Source organism: Gigantopelta aegis, chromosome 6 (genome assembly GCF_016097555.1).
Source record: "Gigantopelta aegis isolate Gae_Host chromosome 6, Gae_host_genome, whole genome shotgun sequence".
NCBI classification, from domain to species: domain Eukaryota; kingdom Metazoa; phylum Mollusca; class Gastropoda; order Neomphalida; family Peltospiridae; genus Gigantopelta; species Gigantopelta aegis.
Window position 1 is genome coordinate 13,598,875 of NC_054704.1, and position 23,250 is coordinate 13,622,124.

The window sequence follows — 23,250 nt, forward strand, 5'->3', positions numbered from 1 at the left end:
AATTATTTTTATGAATTTTTCATCCATTTACTTTTGTTTAAAACCCAGAAGCTGATGCATTTCTTGTGCTGAGGTTTCGTTAAATCTTCATTCATCCATGTTTCAGACTGTCGTGAGCAATATTTCGTTGTGGAACTACCGTGTTTGTGACCTGTCACCTTTCACAAATTACACATTCTTGGTGGAGGCTCATCCAAATAAGAGTGAAGGATTCTGGAGTGATCCCAGACAAACATTGTCCAAGACCACAGATGATGGTAATAACAGTCATCAATTCTTTGGTTTTAATCAGTAAGATAATTGATTATTATAAAAGAAAAAAAAACACAAAAAGCATTGGCATGGGAAATACAGACTATTGCATGATGATATTTTGCTGACACGATCTTTTTTTGACCGGCCTCTGTGGCGTAGTGGTTAGGCCATCGGTCTACAGGCTGGTAGGTACTGGGTTCGGATCCCAGTCGAGGCATGGGATTTTTAATCCAGATACCGACTCCAAACCCTAAGTGAGTGCTCCGCAAGGCTCAATGGGTAGGTGTAAACCACTTGCACCAACCAATGATCCATAACTGGTTCAACAAAGGCCATGGTTTGTGCTATCCTGCCTGTGGGAAGCGCAAATAAAAGATCCCTTGCTGCTAATCGGAAAGAGTATCCCATGTAGTGGCGATAGCGGGTTTCCTCTTAAAATCTGTGTGGTCCTTAACCATCTGTCTGACGCCATATAACCGTAAATAAAATGTGTTGAGTGCGTCGTTAAATAAAACATTTCTTTCTTTGTTTCTTTGTTTTTGATTCCTCTGTATCTTTTTAGTGGGGATTTATTATTTGTCAATCTGATAACTGTTCAGTTAGCATTTAATGTGTTAAATTGTGAATTAAAACATCTTTATGTCACATTATGAGGTGCGTTATGTTTTAAAAATGGTTCATGATGCTTTCGACACAGATATTGGGATCTTTATCATTGTTAGAACAAATATTTTCACTCTCCTTACATATGGTTTATTATTTTTCAGTGCCTGAAGTGGGTCCCAATATAACAAGCGGCAGTTATATCGAAGAGTGTGACAAGGGACGTAGAAACGTAACACTGTATTTTAAGGTTCGTGTCTAATGTACATGTGTAATCATTTGTTTGACTACTTGTTTGACTACTTGTTTGACACTCATCAGTCCAAAGATTGTTATGCATATAATGTTGTGTTCTGGTGTGGTGTGTTATTTTGGGGGTTATGTTATGTTACATTATGTTTTAGGTTATATGTTGTATAATATTAATGTGATGTTAACATAATGTTAATGTAATATAAACGTAATGTTAATGCTGAGCTAGATGCTGCTCCTTAATGAATATTGAATATTAAGAGCAGATTCATAGTTTTCAAAGTAAGTATCCTGTATGCTGTTATGATTTAACCACAGATAACGCTGTCTGGCAAGAGTGCCTGGATCACTAACTTTATGATGTGTTTCCTCAAAACAAAATTAAGGATGTGCCTAGGTGATTTTAGAGCCACTGAAAATCCGCATTTGACGGAGGCAAATTCCGCATTGGAAATCAGTCGATTCTGCGATTTTCCACGTTGTAAAAAATGGCAATTTCATTGATTTTCCATGCAATAATAGCAATTTTCGAGATTTTCCATGCACTAAGAAACCGGTAATTCCGCAATGAACCCATCTTCTGCATACAAACCATCGTCAAAACAGCAATTTCTGTGACTTATATATTGAAGTGCGGACACAAACTATAGCCTAGTATTTGATATAAACAAATAAACAATAAATAATAATACATTGCATTGTATTACAGTATATACTGTAATACATACTGGCATCAATCAATGATGCCAGTCTGGGTTAAATCTGTTTCAACAACAATTTAAATGTTAGTAAATTTAAGATACAATTATTGAATGAAAATGTTTAAATGTTTAGTTGTTAAAAAAATAATCTTTGATACTGCAGTGAATCAGAATATTTTGTTTCGGAAGTATTTAAAAATAAAAACAACATTTAATTTACTATAGATACACAATAATGGGCTAAATAACGGTTTAAGGTTACATTTTGGTTAATACCCTTATTATCGGAAACCGAAAGTGACTGAACTACTGTGCTACATGCCATTGAGTTCAGTGTATTTTAAGTTATTGTCAGTTACCAGTCAACTAAGAAAGCACCAGGTTATTTCAATGAATAAGAAGTCAAACGGTCTCTGTTTATCGACAATTTTGACCCCCAAAAAATGTTTTCCGTGGAAAATGGGAATTTCGTTTTCAACGGCCGATTCCGTGATTTCCGTGGATTTTCGGTGGCTCTATGATTTTTAGTGCCAGAGACGAGAGAGTGGTGAGATGTTTGGAGGTCTGGGGGGGGTGGGGGGGGGGGGGGGGGTACTCACCCCTGTGTTGTTTCTAATTACTTATTGATAAAATATTATGGTTAGCACAGAGCCAAAGTTGATCAAATGTCTGTTTTTTGCTGTTTTCTCAGGCACCAAGAGAAGAACTCAGAAATGGAATTCTTACCAGATTTGAACTGAAGATTAAGAACCGTGAAACAGGCGACACATATTCACAGCTTGCCAGTGTCGAAGAGACAACAGCAGTGCTAAATCTGAAGTGTGACACTGTGTACGATGTGGAGATGTTTGCAATGACTCGGGTTGGTGCTTCAAAGACCCCAAGTACCATTACAATAAACAAATATGCTGCAGGTAAGATTTTTAAACTTACTCCTTTGCATACCACTGTTGTCTTGTTCAATATTTATTTAGAAAATGTGTAAATGATTTGATTGTTTAAAAAATATAACAAAGAATGCAATACTTCTAAAAAAAATCATTTTTGTTATGCATACTATAATTATGATGAAATAACACTCAAAAATATAATCAAATTCTAAACAATGCCCAACACTGACAACTAGTCTGTCAAAGACAATGACTTAACCCAGCTAGTGTCCCACAGCTGATACACCAAGGGCTGTGCTATATATTTTCCTGTCAATGGGGAATTGCATATAAAAGATCCCTTTCTGCGTTATCATTAAGAGTCACCTATATAACAGCAACAGCTTTCCTTCTCTCTGTGGATAAAATGTTGAAATAAATATATGTTAAGACACCAAATTGTCGTAGGTTAAACGGTACTGATGTGTCATTACCAACTGCTGATTTATCATTTGTTGAATTTCAGTAACAATGCCAAGGTTGTTCCGTATACAGACCATTGAGAATGGCTCTTCAAAGGTTATGGCTAAATGGGATGCTCCAGAAGATGGTGAAAGAACCATCACAACTACAGTCTTCTGGTGCATACGATTCAGAGCTCCCAACATATGCAAGGTTCGCATTTCAATCAATACATCTGCATTCAACACCAGCCCCTCCCCTACATCCCCACCTGGCAATAAATATCTTAGATATCTTTAGTCTTAAAGTCAGTGACCTTGGTTCCTGAAGGACATAGCCCACAGGTAAAGCTCTCACTTGATGCAAGGTCGACCTAGGATTTATCCTTGTCAGTGAGCCCATTGGAATATTTCTTGTTACAGCCAGTGCATCACAACTGGTGTAACGAAGGCAGTGGTGTGTGCTATCCTGTCTGTGAGATGGTGCATATAAAAAATCCCTTTCTGCTAATGGAAAAATGTAGCGGGTTTTCTCTTGAATCTTATTTGTCAAAATTACCAAATGTTTGACATCTAATAGCTGATGATTAAAAAATCTGTATGCTCTAAGAGGTGTGGTTATACAAAACAAACTTTCACTTTAACTTTAACTGTTTTTGTATAAAATGCATTTTGAATGACTACAAACATCAGGACAAGAATTACATCAGATTGACCAAACTTGAAGATGAATAATGTTGAATTTATTGTTCAGTAAAGTAGGCTGTCTAGAGTCAGTATTTTTAATCCTATTACAACTGTTTTTTGTGTTTTGTTTCTGAAGATGTGAGGAATTACTATAAAAAATCGCAATGAGGGTATTTTCCATCTGGACAATTTCACTGACCAAGGTGTCTGTAAGTACTGTGTCTAAAATACACACAGTATCCTAACTCTGATGCCATATACCTATGAAATGTACATAATAAAATTATAAATTACTTAATTTGTTTGCTTTAAGAAAAAGCATACTTTAGATACATAATTTCACTCTCTTTATGAGTTATAAAGAAATTAGATGATAATAGCGTGCCATATAACAACGTAAAGAAAGTAACACTGCTTCACAACATCATAAGGCGTAAAGCACTTGCTTGATGTGCGGTCGGTTTGGGATTGATCCCTGTCAGTGGGCCCATTGGGTTATTTCTCGCTCCAGCCAGTGCACCACAACTGGTACATCAAAGGCTGTAGTACATGTATGTTCTATACTGTCTATGGGATTGTGCATATAAAAAATCCCTTGCAGCTAATCGAATAGAGTAACCCATGAAGTGGCGACAGCGGGTTTCCTTTCCTCAATATGTGTGTGGTCCTTAACTATATGTCCGATGCCATATAACCATAAATAAAATGTGTTGAGTGTGTCATTAAATAAACCATTTTCTTCCTTCATTCAAGCAGAGACACAAAAAGGTTAAGTCTGGCCGTATTTGTCTTGAGTATTATGCATACATATAGCAGTTTCAGAATAATATTCAGATTTAGTCTTAATTGAATGACACACATTTAATTTTTATTAGTATTATTATTATTTTCAGGAACCTTTTGAATGGATAGTGGTAAAGGGAAAAAATGAAGTTGCACTTCCACTTGAAAATGTTCTGAATTATTTGTTTGCTGTTTCCCGTGACACTGAAGCTGGGAGTAGTGGGCTGTCGTGGACTCGCTGCCTTTACAGGTTCAACAAAAGTAATGCTCTTGCTTTAATATTTATTTATTAGGTGTGTTTTATAGACAGAATCGCAGAGTGTGGTTTATGGGGGATCATGAAATTTATATACAAAACATAAATCTTTTCAATTTATGATGTCTATAATATAGTATTACACATATTGTATAAAGGTGATGATTAGGTGTGGTGGTGGGGTGGGGATATTATTCACAATTTTGGCAATGTATGTTTCTGATTTTGAAAATTCTTACCATTTTCAAAAGTTTTAAAGTAGTGTCATTTGTTAATTTTACTGCAAATATTCTATAATATCTGTGTGGTCCTTAACCATACGTCTGATGCCATATAACCGTAAATAAAATGTGTTGAGTGCATCGTTAAATAAAACATTTCCTTCCTTCCTTCTAACTAAACATATTCACATGCATATTTTTTATGATAAAATACATTCCTTTAATTGTTTTGAGTCTTGTTTTGTTTTCTTTTTTTACCCCAATATTTGAGATTTCTGAAATATATTTCAATAAAAATATCATTTAAATTGCAATAATTCTTTATCTTTTTTTCAAAACTGGTCATACAGGAATTGACTATAAAATGTTGTTATATGTTCAGGGAATATTTTGTTTTAAAATCTAGATTAGCAATATTTCTAGTCAATTGAAAATTGATTAGCAACTACTGAACAAAATATACTGTGCTTAATTTAGGCAGATGAAAATGTTAATGCTTTAGCAAGATGTCTGGTTGATCTGACAGTAACAGTGTTTTGTTTATCTCTCTAGAACCTGACGTCCCCAGCGATGTCCGTGTTTCGAGCAGTGGTAACGACCTCACTCTGAATGTCATGTGGAACGGCCTGTGGTGCAACTCCAACAGCATGTCTCTGCTATCCAAGTACATCATACTCTACAATACAGTTGGTAGTTCAGGTATGTATTGTTCATCCATCACAAGGATCGTCATTTATTGATGGTAATTTGGGGTGGGACGTTGCCCTGTGGTAAAACAGTCACTTAATGTGCTGTTGGTTTGTGATCGATCACCATCGGTGGGTCCATTGGGCTATTTCTTGTTCCAGCCAGTGCACCACAACTTGTATATCAAAGGTTGTGGTATGTGCTATTCTTTCTGTGGGATAAAGATCCCTTGCTACTAATAGAAACATGTAACAGGTTTCCTCTCTAAAATTACCAAATGTTTGACGTCTAATTCGGTGATTAATAAATCAATATGCTTTACTGGTGTTAAAAAAACAGAAAAGAAAGTTTTTTGCTGTGATAATTGTACATCTATCTTTTTTCTATTATATATAGGTATTATAGGTGTTTTTCTATTATATATAGATTTTATAGGTGTTTTTCTATTATATATAGGTGTTTTCCTATTATATATATAGGTTTTATAGGTGTTTTTCTATTATATATATAGGTTTTATAGGTGTTTTTCTATTATATATAGGTATTATAGGTGTTTTTCTATTATATATAGGTTTTATAGGTGTTTTTCTATTATATATAGGTATTATAGGTGTTTTTCTATTATATATAGGTTTTATAGGTGTTTTTCTATTATATATAGGTTTTATAGGTGTTTTTTATTATATATAGGTTTTATAGGTGTTTTTCTATTATATATAGGTATTATAGGTGTTTTTCTATTATATATAGGTATTATAGGTGTTTTTTTATTATATATAGGTATTATAGGTGTTTTTCTATTATATATAGGTATTATAGGTGTTTTTCTATTATATATAGGTATTATAGGTGTGTTTTTTTATTATATATAGGTATTATAGGGTTTTTTTATTATATATAGGTATTATAGGTGTTTTTCTATTATATATAGGTATTATAGGGTTTTTTTATTATATATGGGTTTTATAGGTGTTTTTCTAGTATATATAGGTATTATAGGTTTTTTTTATTATATATAGGTTTATAGGTTTTTTCTATAGGTGTTTTTTTTTTATTATATATAGGTATTATAGGTGTTTTTCTATTATATATAGGTATTATAGGTGTTTTTCTATTATATATAGGTATTATAGGTGTGTTTTTTTATTATATATAGGTATTATAGGGTTTTTTTATTATATATAGGTATTATAGGTGTTTTTCTATTATATATAGGTATTATAGGTTTTTTTTATTATATATGGGTTTTATAGGTGTTTTTCTAGTATATATAGGTATTATAGGTTTTTTTTATTATATATAGGTTTTATAGGTGTTTTTCTATTATAGGTATTATAGGTGTTTTTCTATTATATATAGGTATTATAGGTGTTTTTCTATTATATATACGTATTATAGGTGTTTTTCTATTATATATAGGTATTATAGGTGTTTTTCTATTATATATAGGTATTATAGGTGTTTTTCTATTATATATAGGTATTATAGGTGTTTTTTATTATATATAGGTATTATAGGTGTTTTCACTTTGATCATGGTTCAATTGTTTGAATACGACAGCTCTGTACCCTATTTCTACAAAAACAAAATAATTTTTAATAATAAAATTAAATAAATTTAAAACATTATTCATTATTCAAACAGCTCCAAACCGTGTTTTGACATTCATCTTATTCATGTACCTACCTTTGTTTGACCCCCAATAGCCCATGTGAAATGTTGTGGAGTGTTGTTAAACATTCATTCATTTATCTGTTAGTTCATGTGGTGGGATTAGCTCAGCAGTCAGCAGAGCCCTTGCCTGAGGTGCTTGAGTCGTAAGACCGAACCAAGTCTGTCGACCCATTCTCTGCTTGAAAAGGTCTCTGATAAAAGCATACCAAAAATTACCCTTACCCACACCTACATGATATAACATGACACTTATACTGGGGCAGTACGTAGACCTTTGTTGAAACGCTCACTTGACACACTCAACACATTTTATTTACGGTTATATGGCATCAGACATATGGTTAAGGACCGCACAGATATTGAGAGAGGAACCTTCTGTCGCCACTCAATGGGCTACTCTTTCCGATTAGCAGGAAGGGATCTTTTCTATGCATTATCCCATAAACAGGATAGCACATACCACAGCCTGTGATGTACCAGTCGTGGTGCACTGGTTGGAGCGAGAAATAGCCCAATGGGCTGCTACTAATGGAAAAATGTAGCAAGGCTTCTCTCTAAGACTGTCAATATTACAAAATATTTGACATCCAATAGCCGATGACTAATGCTCTAGTGGTGTCATTAAACAAAACAAACTTTGACACTTATACTGGAAGCTACATGTAACTAACCACACATCGAGTGAGTGCTTTACCAGTGTATATTATAACAAAAAATATTCTCTTTTTTCCTTTTTTTTTTTTTTTCACAATTGTTGAAGGTTTTTAAGAGACTTTTTGTTTGAAATATTTGTTTTTAGAACCTAATAAGTCTGTGTCAGTGGACAGGTTTGACAGCAGCTATAAGCTGGGAGGCCTGAAGAAGGAAAACTACAGCATATGGATGCAGGCTAAGTCCGACAGTGGAATGCTGGGTCCCATCAGCAGACCTGTGTTTGAAGTTCCGGTAGATAACAGTATGTGTTTAGCTTTTTCTACTTATTTATTTACAGTAATGTGCTGTAGATATGCATGAATGGAACAATGTTAGCTGGATCCACATTTTTGGATTCATAATATGTTGATTTCTGTATTATCCATGTTATTCACTTAGGTGTTGGTTGACTTGAAGTCTTTTTTTATACGCCCATCTATGATGGGTCGTATTATGGTATGGATTTGTCCATCCGTCTGTTCACTTTTGTTTGTCTGGACTATATCTTGCATACAGGACCATCAATTCTCACATGTAGGAACAACATAGGTTGGCGGTGTGTTGCATACTATTACTAGGTCACTGTGACCTACTTTTCACGGTCTACTGCACGTAACAGTAAATTCTTGTCCGGATCATATCTTGCATACAGATGCATACAGGACCATGAAAGTTCACATGTAGGAACAACTTGGGATGTAAAATATCACATACCTGTAATTACTAGGTCACTGTGATACAAATAAATCAAATAATTTGTCTATATTCTGAACAGCATAGGAAAATCTTGTTTATCCTTTGAAAATCAGCACCATTTACCATTGCAAAAATTTCACATAATTAGAATTGAATCATACCCATAACATATTCATAAATATCTATGGTTTTCCATCAAACATCTGACGGGCGTATCATGTACCTCACCGGTACACTTGTTTTTTTGATGGACAAATAAAATATTATTTACTGGTTGTGCATTCTCTTTAACTTAATGTTTCCGGTTTGTCAATTCAACCTTTTGCTGAAGATGGGGTGGGAGGACACCACAGAGGTGTTTGAACTGGGCGGCAGGGGCAGCGGTTGCCACCCCAATATTTTGACCAAAAAAAAAACACAAACAAAAAAACAGTCTAGAAAATTTTTTGGTGCGAGTTCAGTTTATACACATGTAAAATGGTATTTGCATTTTGCATACTTCCAAATATGTCAAAGAAAATGGTACTGATGGTGTCATCATACAAATCAATTGTCATAAAATTATCAGTGAAATGCCCCTTTTTATCAGTACTTTTGACCCCCTAGCACTCCCTCGCTTTGCTCGGGTCCAGATTCGTCTCCCCAATATTAATTTGCTTATGACACCTCTGCACCAGCAAATTGCTAGATGTTTTTCAGTCTCACCCATTGGTATGTATATAAGATAATTTTGTGTTCCGCAACACCATAGAAACACACACCCATGTGAGAGATCACCCCATTTTCATCATATATTGGAGATCACTTTTTAGACTCCAGTCATGAGTCATGACCCATTTGCCACAGCTATACCATCCAATGAAATATGCATGAACAAATTGAGTGCTCTGTGACATAAACGTTAACCTGAAACCATTTGCTCTGTGACTCATATGTTAATTGAATGTTAAGCTCTGTAAATATATTTTAGTTGAATTTGTTTTAAACTTTCTTCTTTTGAAAATATATGAGAAAATAATACATTCATGTCAATTATTACCATTTTTCTTAGAACTCTTTGCTTAAAAATGTACCCAACTTATTTTTTCTCATTAGATGATTTAAATCAACTCGCTGGAAGATAATGTCTAATATCCACTCATTTAGTATTCCCTATGTACAGTATTCAACATAACATGTAGTTAAATGTTATTTGAGACTCTTGTTTATGTTTATGAATGTGTTTCCTCCCCTGTCATTTTGATATTCAGTTCAGTATTTTAAGAACTGTGAGTTTCTTGCTCCTGGTTTTTACAAAAATGAAAGTCTGATGCCATCAAGTCTTCATTCATTATTGCCTTTAGTGTCAACTTCTTGTACCTATAATTTGTTTTTAATGTGATTCTTTCAGGTTTATCGACTGGAGAGATAGTGGGCATATCATTTGGCTGTCTGTTTGGTCTGTTCTTTATTGCATCTGGTGTATTCTTCCTGTTCAGGTAATTAACAAAATCGCCAAGTTCATACTAAACTGGAGTAAGACTTACTGGCCAGTTTCTTCTTCATCAGTAGATGGGATGGGATTTCCTCATTGGTAGGGCACTTGTCTCAAGTGGGGGAGCGAGTTAGCTCATCAATTCACCTGAATTGGTATATCAAAATACATGGCATGTGCTGTCCTGTCTGTGAAAGTGCATATAAAGATCCCTTGCTGCTAATGGGGGACATTTAGTGATTTTCTCTGAAGATTACATATCAGAATTACCTTATGTTTGACATCCAGTAGCTGATGCTTAATTAGTCAATATGCCCTATAGTAGTGTTTTTATTAAAAAGCAAACTTTCGTCTGAAGTGTGACACGTTGTAAGATGGATCACCCTTGCTGGACCTTTCCTGGGTATTTTTACTATCCCAACCACTGCCCTATAGTAGTGTTGTTATTAAAAAGCAAACTTTCGTCTGAAGTGTGACACGTTGTAAGATGGATCACCCTTACTGGACCTTTCCTGGGTATTTTTACTATCCCAACCACTGCCCTATAGTAGTGTTGTTATTAAAAAGCAAACTTTCATCTGAAGTGTGACACGTAAGATGGATCACCCTTGCTGGACCTTTCCTGGGTATTTTTACTATCCCAACCACTGCCCTATAGTAGTAGTGTTATTAAAAAGCAAACTTTCGTCTGAAGTGTGACACGTTGTAAGATGGATCACCCTTGCTGGACCTTTCCTGGGTATTTTTACTATCCCAACCACTGCCCTATAGTAGTGTTGTTATTAAAAAGCAAACTTTCGTCTGAAGTGTGACACGTTGTAAGATGGATCACCCTTGCTGGACCTTTCCTGGGTATTTTTACTATCCCAACCACTGCCCTATAGTAGTAGTGTTATTAAAAAGCAAACTTTCGTCTGAAGTGTGACACGTTGTAAGATGGATCACCCTTGCTGGACCTTTCCTGGGTATTTTTACTATCCCAACCACTGCCCTATAGTAGTAGTGTTATTAAAAAGCAAACTTTCGTCTGAAGTGTGACACGTTGTAAGATGGATCACCCTTGCTGGACCTTTCCTGGGTATTTTTACTATCCCAACCACTGCCCTATAGTAGTAGTGTTATTAAAAAGCAAACTTTCGTCTGAAGTGTGACACGTTGTAAGATGGATCACCCTTGCTGGACCTTTCCTGGGTATTTTTACTATCCCAACCACTGCCCTATAGTAGTAGTGTTATTAAAAAGCAAACTTTCGTCTGAAGTGTGACACGTTGTAAGATGGATCACCCTTGCTGGACCTTTCCTGGGTATTTTTACTATCCCAACCACTGCCCTATAGTAGTGTTGTTATTAAAAAGCAAACTTTCGTCTGAAGTGTGACACGTTGTAAGATGGATCACCCTTGCTGGACCTTTCCTGGGTATTTTTACTATCCCAACCACTGCCCTATAGTAGTGTTGTTATTAAAAAGCAAACTTTCGTCTGAAGTGTGACACGTTGTAAGATGGATCACCCTTGCTGGACCTTTCCTGGGTATTTTTACTATCCCAACCACTGCCCTATAGTAGTAGTGTTATTAAAAAGCAAACTTTCGTCTGAAGTGTGACACGTTGTAAGATGGATCACCCTTGCTGGACCTTTCCTGGGTATTTTTACTATCCCAACCACTGCCCTATAGTAGTGTTGTTATTAAAAAGCAAACTTTCGTCTGAAGTGTGACACGTTGTAAGATGGATCACCCTTGCTGGACCTTTCCTGGGTATTTTTACTATCCCAACCACTGCCCTATAGTAGTGTTGTTATTAAAAAGCAAACTTTCGTCTGAAGTGTGACACGTTGTAAGATGGATCACCCTTGCTGGACCTTTCCTGGGTATTTTTACTATCCCAACCACTGCCCTATAGTAGTAGTGTTATTAAAAAGCAAACTTTCGTCTGAAGTGTGACACGTTGTAAGATGGATCACCCTTGCTGGACCTTTCCTGGGTATTTTTACTATCCCAACCACTGCCCTATAGTAGTAGTGTTATTAAAAAGCAAACTTTCGTCTGAAGTGTGACACGTTGTAAGATGGATCACCCTTGCTGGACCTTTCCTGGGTATTTTTACTATCCCAACCACTGCCCTATAGTAGTAGTGTTATTAAAAAGCAAACTTTCGTCTGAAGTGTGACACGTTGTAAGATGGATCACCCTTGCTGGACCTTTCCTGGGTATTTTTACTATCCCAACCACTGCCCTATAGTAGTAGTGTTATTAAAAAGCAAACTTTCGTCTGAAGTGTGACACGTAAGATGGATCACCCTTGCTGGACCTTTCCTGGGTATTTTTACTATCCCAACCACTGCCCTATAGTAGTAGTGTTATTAAAAAGCAAACTTTCGTCTGAAGTGTGACACGTTGTAAGATGGATCACCCTTGCTGGACCTTTCCTGGGTATTTTTACTATCCCAACCACTGCCCTATAGTAGTAGTGTTATTAAAAAGCAAACTTTCGTCTGAAGTGTGACACGTTGTAAGATGGATCACCCTTGCTGGACCTTTCCTGGGTATTTTTACTATCCCAACCACTGCCCTATAGTAGTAGTGTTATTAAAAAGCAAACTTTCGTCTGAAGTGTGACACGTTGTAAGATGGATCACCCTTGCTGGACCTTTCCTGGGTATTTTTACTATCCCAACCACTGCCCTATAGTAGTAGTGTTATTAAAAAGCAAACTTTCGTCTGAAGTGTGACACGTTGTAAGATGGATCACCCTTGCTGGACCTTTCCTGGGTATTTTTACTATCCCAACCACTGCCCTATAGTAGTAGTGTTATTAAAAAGCAAACTTTCGTCTGAAGTGTGACACGTTGTAAGATGGATCACCCTTGCTAGACCTTTCCTGGGTATTTTTACTATCCCAAGCACTGCCCTATAGTAGTAGTGTTATTAAAAAGCAAACTTTCGTCTGAAGTGTGACACGTTGTAAGATGGATCACCCTTGCTGGACCTTTCCTGGGTATTTTTACTATCCCAACCACTGCCCTATAGTAGTAGTGTTATTAAAAAGCAAACTTTCGTCTGAAGTGTGACACGTTGTAAGATGGATCACCCTTGCTGGACCTTTCCTGGGTATTTTTACTATCCCAACCACTGCCCTATAGTAGTAGTGTTATTAAAAAGCAAACTTTCGTCTGAAGTGTGACACGTTGTAAGATGGATCACCCTTGCTGGACCTTTCCTGGGTATTTTTACTATCCCAATCACTGCCCTATAGTAGTAGTGTTATTAAAAAGCAAACTTTCGTCTGAAGTGTGACACGTTGTAAGATGGATCACCCTTGCTGGACCTTTCCTGGGTATTTTTACTATCCCAACCACTGCCCTATAGTAGTAGTGTTATTAAAAAGCAAACTTTCGTCTGAAGTGTGACACGTTGTAAGATGGATCACCCTTGCTGGACCTTTCCTGGGTATTTTTACTATCCCAACCACTGCCCTATGAATGATATATGAGAGACTGTGCTACAAGTACATATTAAAGATTCATCGCTGCGCATGAATAAGTTATTAACCTTTGTTTGACACCCTTTGGGGCAGGTCGTAACCCAGTGGAAAAACACTATGTGCTATCCTGTCTATGCGATGGTGTATATAAAAGATTCCTTGCTACTAATGGAAAAATGTAGCAGGTTTCCTTTAAGGCTGCATCAAAATGACCAAATGTTTGACATCCAATAGCTGATGATGAATATATCAATGTGCTCTAGTGGTGTCATTAAACAAAACAAACTTTAACTTTTTTTATTTTCATTTATTGCTTATCAGTAGGAGTATCCCAGCAGTCAAGTTTTATCGACATCCTGTCATCTGTGACAACCAAATATTTGGTCAGGCAACCTAATTTCGTTTTGTGTAATCTAACCTGTGACCTATTTCAATTCTACACTAATCCTGTGGAGCAGCCCAAACATCCCTGCAGCTAATCGTATGGTTAGATGTTCCATTGTGTCATAGACTAAAGTTGCTCATTGGATAAATAATGATATTATAATCACAGAAAGCTTGTGTTAAAAAGGGAAGTTTGTTATGCACTGCCATGTAACTTCATCAGTATAAATGCCAGTCCCATTTACACCATGTTGCAGTCAGTTGACTGATAAATATCTGAATCTGTAAATAAAATAAAACAGATGGCATATTTAATTTGTAACATTTACAATAAATATGGAAAGGTTGAATAGAAAGTAGAAAACGTAGGTCTACTAGATAATTATGGCGTATCCAGTCCATTACAATAAGCCAACAACTTTATAAAAACAATTCAAGTGTCTTCAATATGTTTTGAGCTATATTTGTTTACAACCCCAGACCAAAATCGTAGAAGCTGAGACCGAGTCTGGTCAGTCAGGCGCTGTCAAAATATAGGACATGTTTTATAATATCGTCTCCTGCCAGATCTGTTGTTGGCGCCACATTGGTCATTCGATTCAGTTTCAGTGCATTCCTTTTTTAACTGGTAGATACTTGTCAGACTTTAAAATTGATGTTCGCTCAACTGACTACCTTTGTAAAATTCTTAGTCGTCCTTAGCCATTAAAGGTCACTATGGGGGACCAGGCAACTGCTAATTTTCAACCCTGCCATCATACAACCATGATGGATTCCTGCCCACACCATGACATTGCCAACACCAAAACGATTGACTTGTTGCATGCAGGTTGGAGCATAATGTTCCCCTTGACGTCTTTAGACACGTGTGCGTTCATCAGCACGTGACAGGAGAAAACGAGACTCATCTGAGAACAAAACAGTCCTCCACCTGGAATGTTTCCATCTCACCCTCTGCTGCAAATGCTCCACTAAGTGACGTGGGGTCAAAATGTAATGTCGCACTGGTCTTCAAGGGAAAATTCCTGCCTCCCTCAGCCGATTACGAACTGTCTGGTCAGAAATTCTGCATAGTCCAGGGATTTGTGTTGCTGTTGTGGTTCGATTTCGAAGATGAAGCACCTGGATGTATTGATCTTGAGCGGCAGTGGTTACTCTGGGACGACCTGACTTTGGCCTGACATTAACACTTTGAGTGGTGTTATACCGTGCCCATAAAGCAGAGATGGTCTGTCTGCTGATGCCAAAGTGCCTTGCCACAGCTTGTTGAGTTGCCCCTGCTTGCAATCTTCCAATGGCATTATTGCGTTGAGCTGATGTCAGTCTTGGCATTATTGCGTTACCTACAGTGTTGTTATGCAGTCTGTTTGAATAAATGCTGATATAGCCTTTTATACCTCACCAACGGAGCGTTTGGCATGCAAAGTTACAGAACTTCATGATGCACGTGCTTCTCTGAGAGTTGCGCTTTTGCATTTTAGTACAAACATTGACTATGGCTACGTTTATGTGAATCAAACATGTTTTTTAGTGTTTTTCAACATCATTCGCTCACTCAGTTAATTGACCCCTCCGTATGACGAGTTAACCACGCCCACCGAGAGACGTGATGGAAGGTTAGACAAACTTTCAATAATGGCTGCCAATTCGCATAGGTCGATAGCAAAATCATCCGATCTGCCGATTACGTTTTTGCCTTAATTTATTTACAAATATCGTTGTTTAAATAAAAAGCCAACAAGAGGAGACATTCAAGTATTTCACTACAGGGTACATTTACGATGACAACGTGATTTAAATCGACGAAACCATTTTTACTTCAGTAAATTGAAGCACAAGAACCCGGAAGTGACGAACGTCGAATGCAACCAAAAGAACATTTAAAACATCCTATGCTTGTTTTTCTTCTTGTAAGAACTGATAAATTAAAATGTCTTGTTTCTTTCTTTTTTCTTCTTCTTTTTCATCTTAATTATTGTTGTTGTTTGACTTTTATATTAATGGAATCCCGATATGCCGAGGAACAAGAAAATAGAAGGCGCGGCAACGACCCGGCCTCGACCCGTTTAAAACCGTGGCGTCTTTATTTTTGGTCGGGTTGCGTTAAATGTTTTGTTTAAAAAAACAAAAGGGAGGGACGTGAGCAGTAACATTACAATACAAGGCGTGTGGGACTGCTATCAGTGTACCATAATTTTATGCACGAAAGGTTACAAAACTATAGCAAGATACAGTCGCCTGTGCCAAAATGTATGCAGGTAGTGGTTTAGATTGTGAGATTGCGATGTTTATGGGGGTGTATTCTTACATAGCTGCACTGCTTGAATCAACCGATATACAGCCAAAGGCATACACGAAATTAAAAAAAAATTAAAAATTAAAAATAAAAATCACAACTGGCGTAGCCAGAGGGTGGGTTGGTGGGGACCACATCTTTGGCCCTCCAGTTATGTATACTGACATATTGGCCCGTCTTCGTTCTGACAAGACATATTAGGGCTGTTTACGTTTGGATGCCCCATCCCCTCTCTTTAAAATCAGTCTGTCCAGCACACCCTTTTGAGAAAGTTGGGACACAATTAGGAATGAAAATATAGAAAATGTAGGACAAAAGTAGGAAAACGTAGAACAAAAGTAGGACTGAAACAGTACATAGCGACATTATTCATGCTCAAAACACCTTTTTATGTGGTGCTTAGTTTGTACATGTATTTTGTGCTCTATCAAAAATAATGTGAATCTTATGTAACGGTCACATTATACAGTTATTTCAAATTACTGTACACTATAGTAATCAATATACATATTTACATGCATAGGAATGCTGATGCACAGTAAAACAGTTAACATGATTAATTTTAGTTTTCCATAATGTATTATAGATTCTGAAGTCATACATACACATTGTACATTATAATCATGTTAATCATTGGAAAATATGTTGGCTTTGAGGGTGTAATTTTAATATGTTGAGATTATATGGTGCCACAAATTGGGAGATATATCTTGCTGCCAAGAAAAATTTAAATAATTCCCCTAACTGATGACTTTTATAATAACACAAGGAATATGCACACTTTAACAGCAATTCGTGGCATTTTAAAACAAAAAAGTAAGAAAAACTAAGTATTCTGAAGAAAAAGTAGGAAAAATAGGACAAAGACCAAAAACTACGAAAAAGTAGGATAGCTGGACAGTCTGTAAAATAGTTGTCAATTAAGCCAGTACAACACAGTGTTTAAATAAATTATAAACTCATGTGTTGTGGCAACAATGGTTGGGAATCAAATTTGAAGCTTCTGCCCCCCCCAATCTCACACACCCCGCCCATTAGTTATCCTACTGTCACACGAAATGTACTCACAAAGCTTTATTGCTTTATCTGTTCTAGAGGCATAGGCAGATAAAAAAATAGTAATAAATATTATAAGACAACCCATGCCTATAATAATAATACAAAATAAAAATTTAATTTAAAAAATGTGTATATAAAAAAAAAAAAAAAGGCAAATATATATATATATATATATATATATATATATATATATATATATATATATATATATAAAAAACATGAAACTAAACCATAGATTGCAGTTCGCACCATTTGTTTAATATTTATTATGAGAATACTTCGGAACATTTTCTTTTTTCTCAAAGAGGGTCTTTACATATTAATCCCCATGCAATCTGGTACAGGTAAATATATTTATTCAAAAATGTATGTTTCTGTGGCATCCATCTTCAAATCATTATCAATTAAGGATTACCATTTGATGGGTGGTGTCAAACTGAATCCCAAGTCTTGGAAGTCTGAATTACTCCTTAGCAGCAATATGTCAAACACAAAATAAACAATAAAATATTGTATTAAATGAAATTTTTGAAAGTGTTTCATTTTCAGCAGCAATTTCACCCCCTGTCCCAGTTTTTCTTTCACATATCAGTTGAAACTGTTCTATTATTTCTATCATTCTGTTCTCAATATCAAGCTGCAATGTAATTTGTTTAATAGTTTGTCTTCAGAATCTCATGTTCGACATCTAATCATTGACTCCACATCCATTGGTCCAGTTGCTGAAATATATAAAAACAAACATGTTAAGTATTTCACATCCATTTGAAGAAGTACATTAGTCTGTAACTTAATTACATATCGTTGTATTAATTTAAAGTTTCATTTAATTTTAGGAAAACATTTTTTTAACAGGAAACAAAATCAATGTGACTAAACAAAGTATAAAATTAAAAAGTATAGCAGTAAATTAAGAAAAGTAGTAAACAATGTATTTAACTTTGATGATGTTATTTGATTTCTATTAAAAAGTTGCACAAAGCTACATATAAGATGACATGTGGAAGAAGAAAAATGCCTATGCTTTGCTAAAATTTGGGGTATAAAATAATGATAAAAAACAAAACTACTGTCTCCAAAAGAAAATCATATTTAGGGTAGGTAATAAAAACAAAACAGATGTAAGTGCCGCATCTAGGTGGTTATGGGTTTGAAATGTTTTGAAATTAGGGTTAAGACATTACATTTCAAGCACATTACCATTTATAAACAGCAGTTCTTTTACTATCATTTATCTAAACATTAAAAAATATATCTATTAATTTCCCAGATTTTAGAGTACATAAGTTTAACCTCAGTAGCCTGTGGCAGAAATCATTACGTTGAAAATTCTAAGAATAACAATAAAGGAATAATAAAATGTCTGACCAGTATTTATTATAAATTACCCAAGATTGGTAAATGATCTGCTGTTAGGTGAGGAATTGTTTTAATATAAATTATGGTAAAATTGGGTTCTTTTAATTGAGGGGTGGGGTGGAGGGGGACTAATGGATAAGTTAAAGTTTGTTTTGTTTAAAGACACCACTAGAGCACATTGAATTATTAATCATCAGCTACTGGATGTCAAACATTTTGTACTTTTGACATGTATAGTCTAGAGTGCAAACCTGCTACATTAGTAGCCAGGTATCTTTTATATATATACACCACCCAACAGATAGAATAGCACATACCACAGCCTTTGATATACTAGTCGTGATGCACTGGCTTAAATCAATCAAACCGAGAAACCGTAACCGGCAGATTTGTTCCAAAACATTCCAGGGTCCCTACATAAAATTTGCCTAATTTATAACTTTCCAGACAATACTTCCTTATCCCCCTAACGCTCACAATCATATAGGTTACTCCCTCACCCCCGCCCCGCCCCCCCCCCCCCCCCACACACACACATTTCAAAAGCACTCACGCCTACACACATGCAAACAAAAAGAAAAGGGGAAAAAGCTAAGACTTCCAAACATTCCAGCATGCTTGTTAATACTATCACTAACCCTAACTTAAGCCTAAATTAACTGAATGCTGGAACGATTGGAAGTCTTGCCAAAACTTTTATTTTGGCCATTCGTCTGACTGTGTGCAGTTTAACGACAATATATACATCGAACACTGATTAAATGAGTCAGTAAATTCCATTACACTGGAGGGAAAGTGATTCTTAAACTCTTACCTTCGTAGAATTTATATATCAGTTGAATTTTGATGAATTTCGGCGAAACTTCACTTTCAATACCATGTGACGGTTTCACAGAAAAACACTGATTTTACGTCAATCGTAGGCTCCGCATAGTTGTCATCGCTGTTAACACTTGTCAGCAGAAATATATGTTTACTATGATTATAATTCAGTTGGAGGAGAAAATTATTTTAACTAATTTTAATGCTAACTATACAAAAATGTTACACATAAAAAAAAAAAAAATGTTGTCTAACCTAATGGCGTCCAAGCAAAGTTGGGCCCGTGGTTTTTGAACCGCAAAACATGATTGGTCCAGCGCGGTTGTCAATCACGCCATACGGAGGGGTCAATTGTCTTTACGATGTCTTTGATTCTGTAAAAATAATCAGATAGCATTATTTTTACCAATGTCAAGTTTCTTTTCTTTGAAGAGTATAAATACAAATACAAATGCATACATATATATAAATACACACAAACACATACACATGCATATATTGGACTCCAAAAAAATTGTGTTTATAATTTGTTCAGCTGTAACATTACATGTTGTTTTTAAGAAGGGATTAATACATATTGAGATTCAGGAGATTTATGTGTTAATACAGGTATATCATTTATCATTTCACAGAATTGAGCGTTTCATTACAAAATAATCATATTCCTGATTTGCTTTTGTTTTGGTATGCAGTATATTTGGTACACCTGCTAGTATGAATATTTTTGCCAAATATAAACCTAGTCTGATCCTTAATTGTGGTTTGAGTGCATTTATTCAGTCAATGTCATTTTGACAGTCAATGTCATTTTGACATTGGGGTAGTATTATCATTTACTGTGTACTTGTCAATATTTACTATCCTCCATTGTTTTTTTTCAGAGTCTGCAAGCATGGATGCAGAAAAGATAAAATTTTGTTTCCTAGAGATACTAAGGTTGGTACTGTATGTAAACTGTACACAGTAAACATAATATGATGAATGTTTCCTGTTTGTTTATCATGTTTTCTGGTTACCATTTATGGATGAATGTTTGTGGATGTTTTTCATGTCTAATTTAACGTAAGTCTTATTAAAGGTTTTATATGTTATGTTCATTCATTAGATACATTTTGAAACTACTCTTAAAATAAATAGTATCTCAACGCAACTTGTGTGGAATTCTCCACGCAACCACAGGAATCTAATATTACATTTGGAAATATGTCATTTACTCTTAGCAACACAGAATTAAATATGCCTTTGATCTTGTTGGCGATCACACGATGAATGATGTGTTGTTTTGGGTTTTCATTCTATCTAGTAAGGCTACCAAATAAAAGAAAAAAAATATATCCAGGTATTATCATGCTTATTGTTTACCCGTACCAAAATGAATAATAGATATCTGGTGATATATAAAATAATTATATAATCTTCCTCCCTGTATGCATTTAAAAATAAAAGTGATGATAACTAAGAATATTTTTTTTAATAACCTTATTGCACATTTTGGTAGTTCCATAGGATGGAGCTTTCAAGTAAATAGTAATCTTTCTTGAATTATAAAAAAAATTGTAAAATATAGCTCACTGATTTATCATGTGTTATAGACCATTTATTATTTCAAAAAATTACGACTATAAAAAATATACTGTGGGGAGGTGTAGGGAGCTGATACTGGTTTATGCTTTAGAAACAAACAAAAATGTTGATAAACATATTCCTTACAAAATCAACATGATTTTTATGTTTATTACTGTGAATTTATTTAATGTTATATTTAGTCCCTTGTTTTTTTCTCTTTTTTTCCGGATTGTTTTGTTTGTTTTTTTGGTAGTGTGTAAAGGTTGAGATTCAAACACTAATTTAAAATGTATTTTGATAAAATATTTTTAGAAATAATTTGTATACATTGTTTACCTTTTTTCTTCTTCAATTTCAGAAATTTATTTCACAGTATATAGTCCCAGACATGGTAAGTTAAGAGTGTTTTATAATTTTGCAGTATATAGTCCCAGACATGGTAAGTTAGAGTGCTTTATAATTTTGCAGTATATAGCCTCAGGCTTGGTAAGTTAGATTGCTTTATAATTTTACAGTATATAGTCCCAGACATGTTAAGTTAGAGTGCTTTATAATTTTGCAGTATATAGCCCCAGGCTTGGTAAGTTAGAGTGCTTTATAATTTTGCAGTATATAGCCCCAGACATGGTAAGTTAGAGTGCTTTATAATTTTGCAGTATATAGCCCCAGGCTTGGTAAGTTAGAGTGCTTTATAATTTTGCAGTATATAGCCCCAGGCATGGTAAGTTAGAGTGCTTTATAATTTTACAGTATATAGCCCCAGGCTTGGTAAGTTAGAGTGCTTTATAATTTTGCAGTATATAGCCCCAGACATGGTAAGTTAGAGTGCTTTATAATTTTACAGTATATAGCCCCAGGCATGGTAAGTTAGAGTGCTTTATAATGTTGCAGTATATAGCCCCAGACATGGTAAGTTAGAATATTTTATAATTTTGACTTTCCATTTTTCATTTGTGTATTCTTCAATGGTTTAGAATGGTTCTACTTTATAAACTGAGATGAAATAATGACCAGAAGTTGGTTATAGTAGCATAAATCTATAAGTGGGTGTGAGGTGATGTGGATGGGTGACTTATTAATTTGTAATTATTAATATATGTATTGATAATGGATGACTTTATCCCGGGGATCCCTCGCTAAGACTGTCAGAATTACCAAATGTTTAAAATCCAGTAGCCGATGGTTAATAAATCAATGTGCTCTAGTGGTGTTGTTAAACAAAACAAACTAACTTTATCGAGTGTTGAATATTGTCAAGAAGAATTCACAGTTTTAACACTATCCAAAAACTATTTCTTGCCTTGTCCTTTGATGAAAAACTCAGAGTAATGGGGTAGTTGCATTGCAAGTTTTCATCCTTTTAAATATAAATGTCTTTACATGCATTCTCTGTCATTTTATAAATCTACGTTTCTGTCATTTTTAAAAAGGATTTATAATATTTGTTAAATATACTAAGAGAAAGAAAGAAGGGAATTTTTTTAGTCTTATTAGTGTTGTCATGTCTATATAAAGTACAAAGATGTAATTTGGGATTAAATGTCAATAATGTGGGATTGAATGTCTGATACAGTGAAGAGGATTTTGGTTGAAGTCACTCAATGCTATTAGTGTTGGTGTTATCACTTATTTCTTTCCATGACTACATTTGTATAACATTTAAATGCATTACTTATCCTTAAATTCTAAATTAATCTTGTTAAAAAAAGTCTTGTTAAACTTGGCAAAGTAATTATAACTGAAGATGCAATCGGAACTGAATGTAACAATTAAATGTATTATATTGATAACAATTTAGTTTTCTTTCCAGAGCAGTGATTATTGTTTCTGACAATATTTTATTTCAGAATGGTGCATATACTAAAGACAAGCTTGAAGAAGAAAGTAAAAAAGTCTCTGTCAATGGAAATGCACAGGTGACTATTTTCATACTCATAGTTAGAGTACTCACTTGAGGTTCACTGATGTCA

At 35.0% G+C, this 23,250-nt stretch overlaps 1 protein-coding gene across 1 annotated transcript in view; it reads left to right on the top strand.

Annotated features, from left to right (window-relative positions):
- LOC121374332 (interleukin-6 receptor subunit beta-like) overlaps window positions 1-23,250 on the top strand; it is a 41,135-nt gene that overhangs the window by 11,124 nt on the left and 6,761 nt on the right. Inside the window, exons 4-14 of the mRNA XM_041501400.1 lie at window positions 107-257; window positions 1,023-1,108; window positions 2,503-2,725; window positions 3,207-3,355; window positions 4,722-4,872; window positions 5,641-5,787; window positions 8,249-8,404; window positions 10,229-10,316; window positions 20,596-20,650; window positions 21,639-21,671; window positions 23,128-23,196. Coding sequence (XP_041357334.1) covers window positions 107-257; window positions 1,023-1,108; window positions 2,503-2,725; window positions 3,207-3,355; window positions 4,722-4,872; window positions 5,641-5,787; window positions 8,249-8,404; window positions 10,229-10,316; window positions 20,596-20,650; window positions 21,639-21,671; window positions 23,128-23,196 — 1,308 coding nt within the window. The remainder of the gene's footprint in view (window positions 1-106; window positions 258-1,022; window positions 1,109-2,502; window positions 2,726-3,206; window positions 3,356-4,721; window positions 4,873-5,640; window positions 5,788-8,248; window positions 8,405-10,228; window positions 10,317-20,595; window positions 20,651-21,638; window positions 21,672-23,127; window positions 23,197-23,250) is intronic.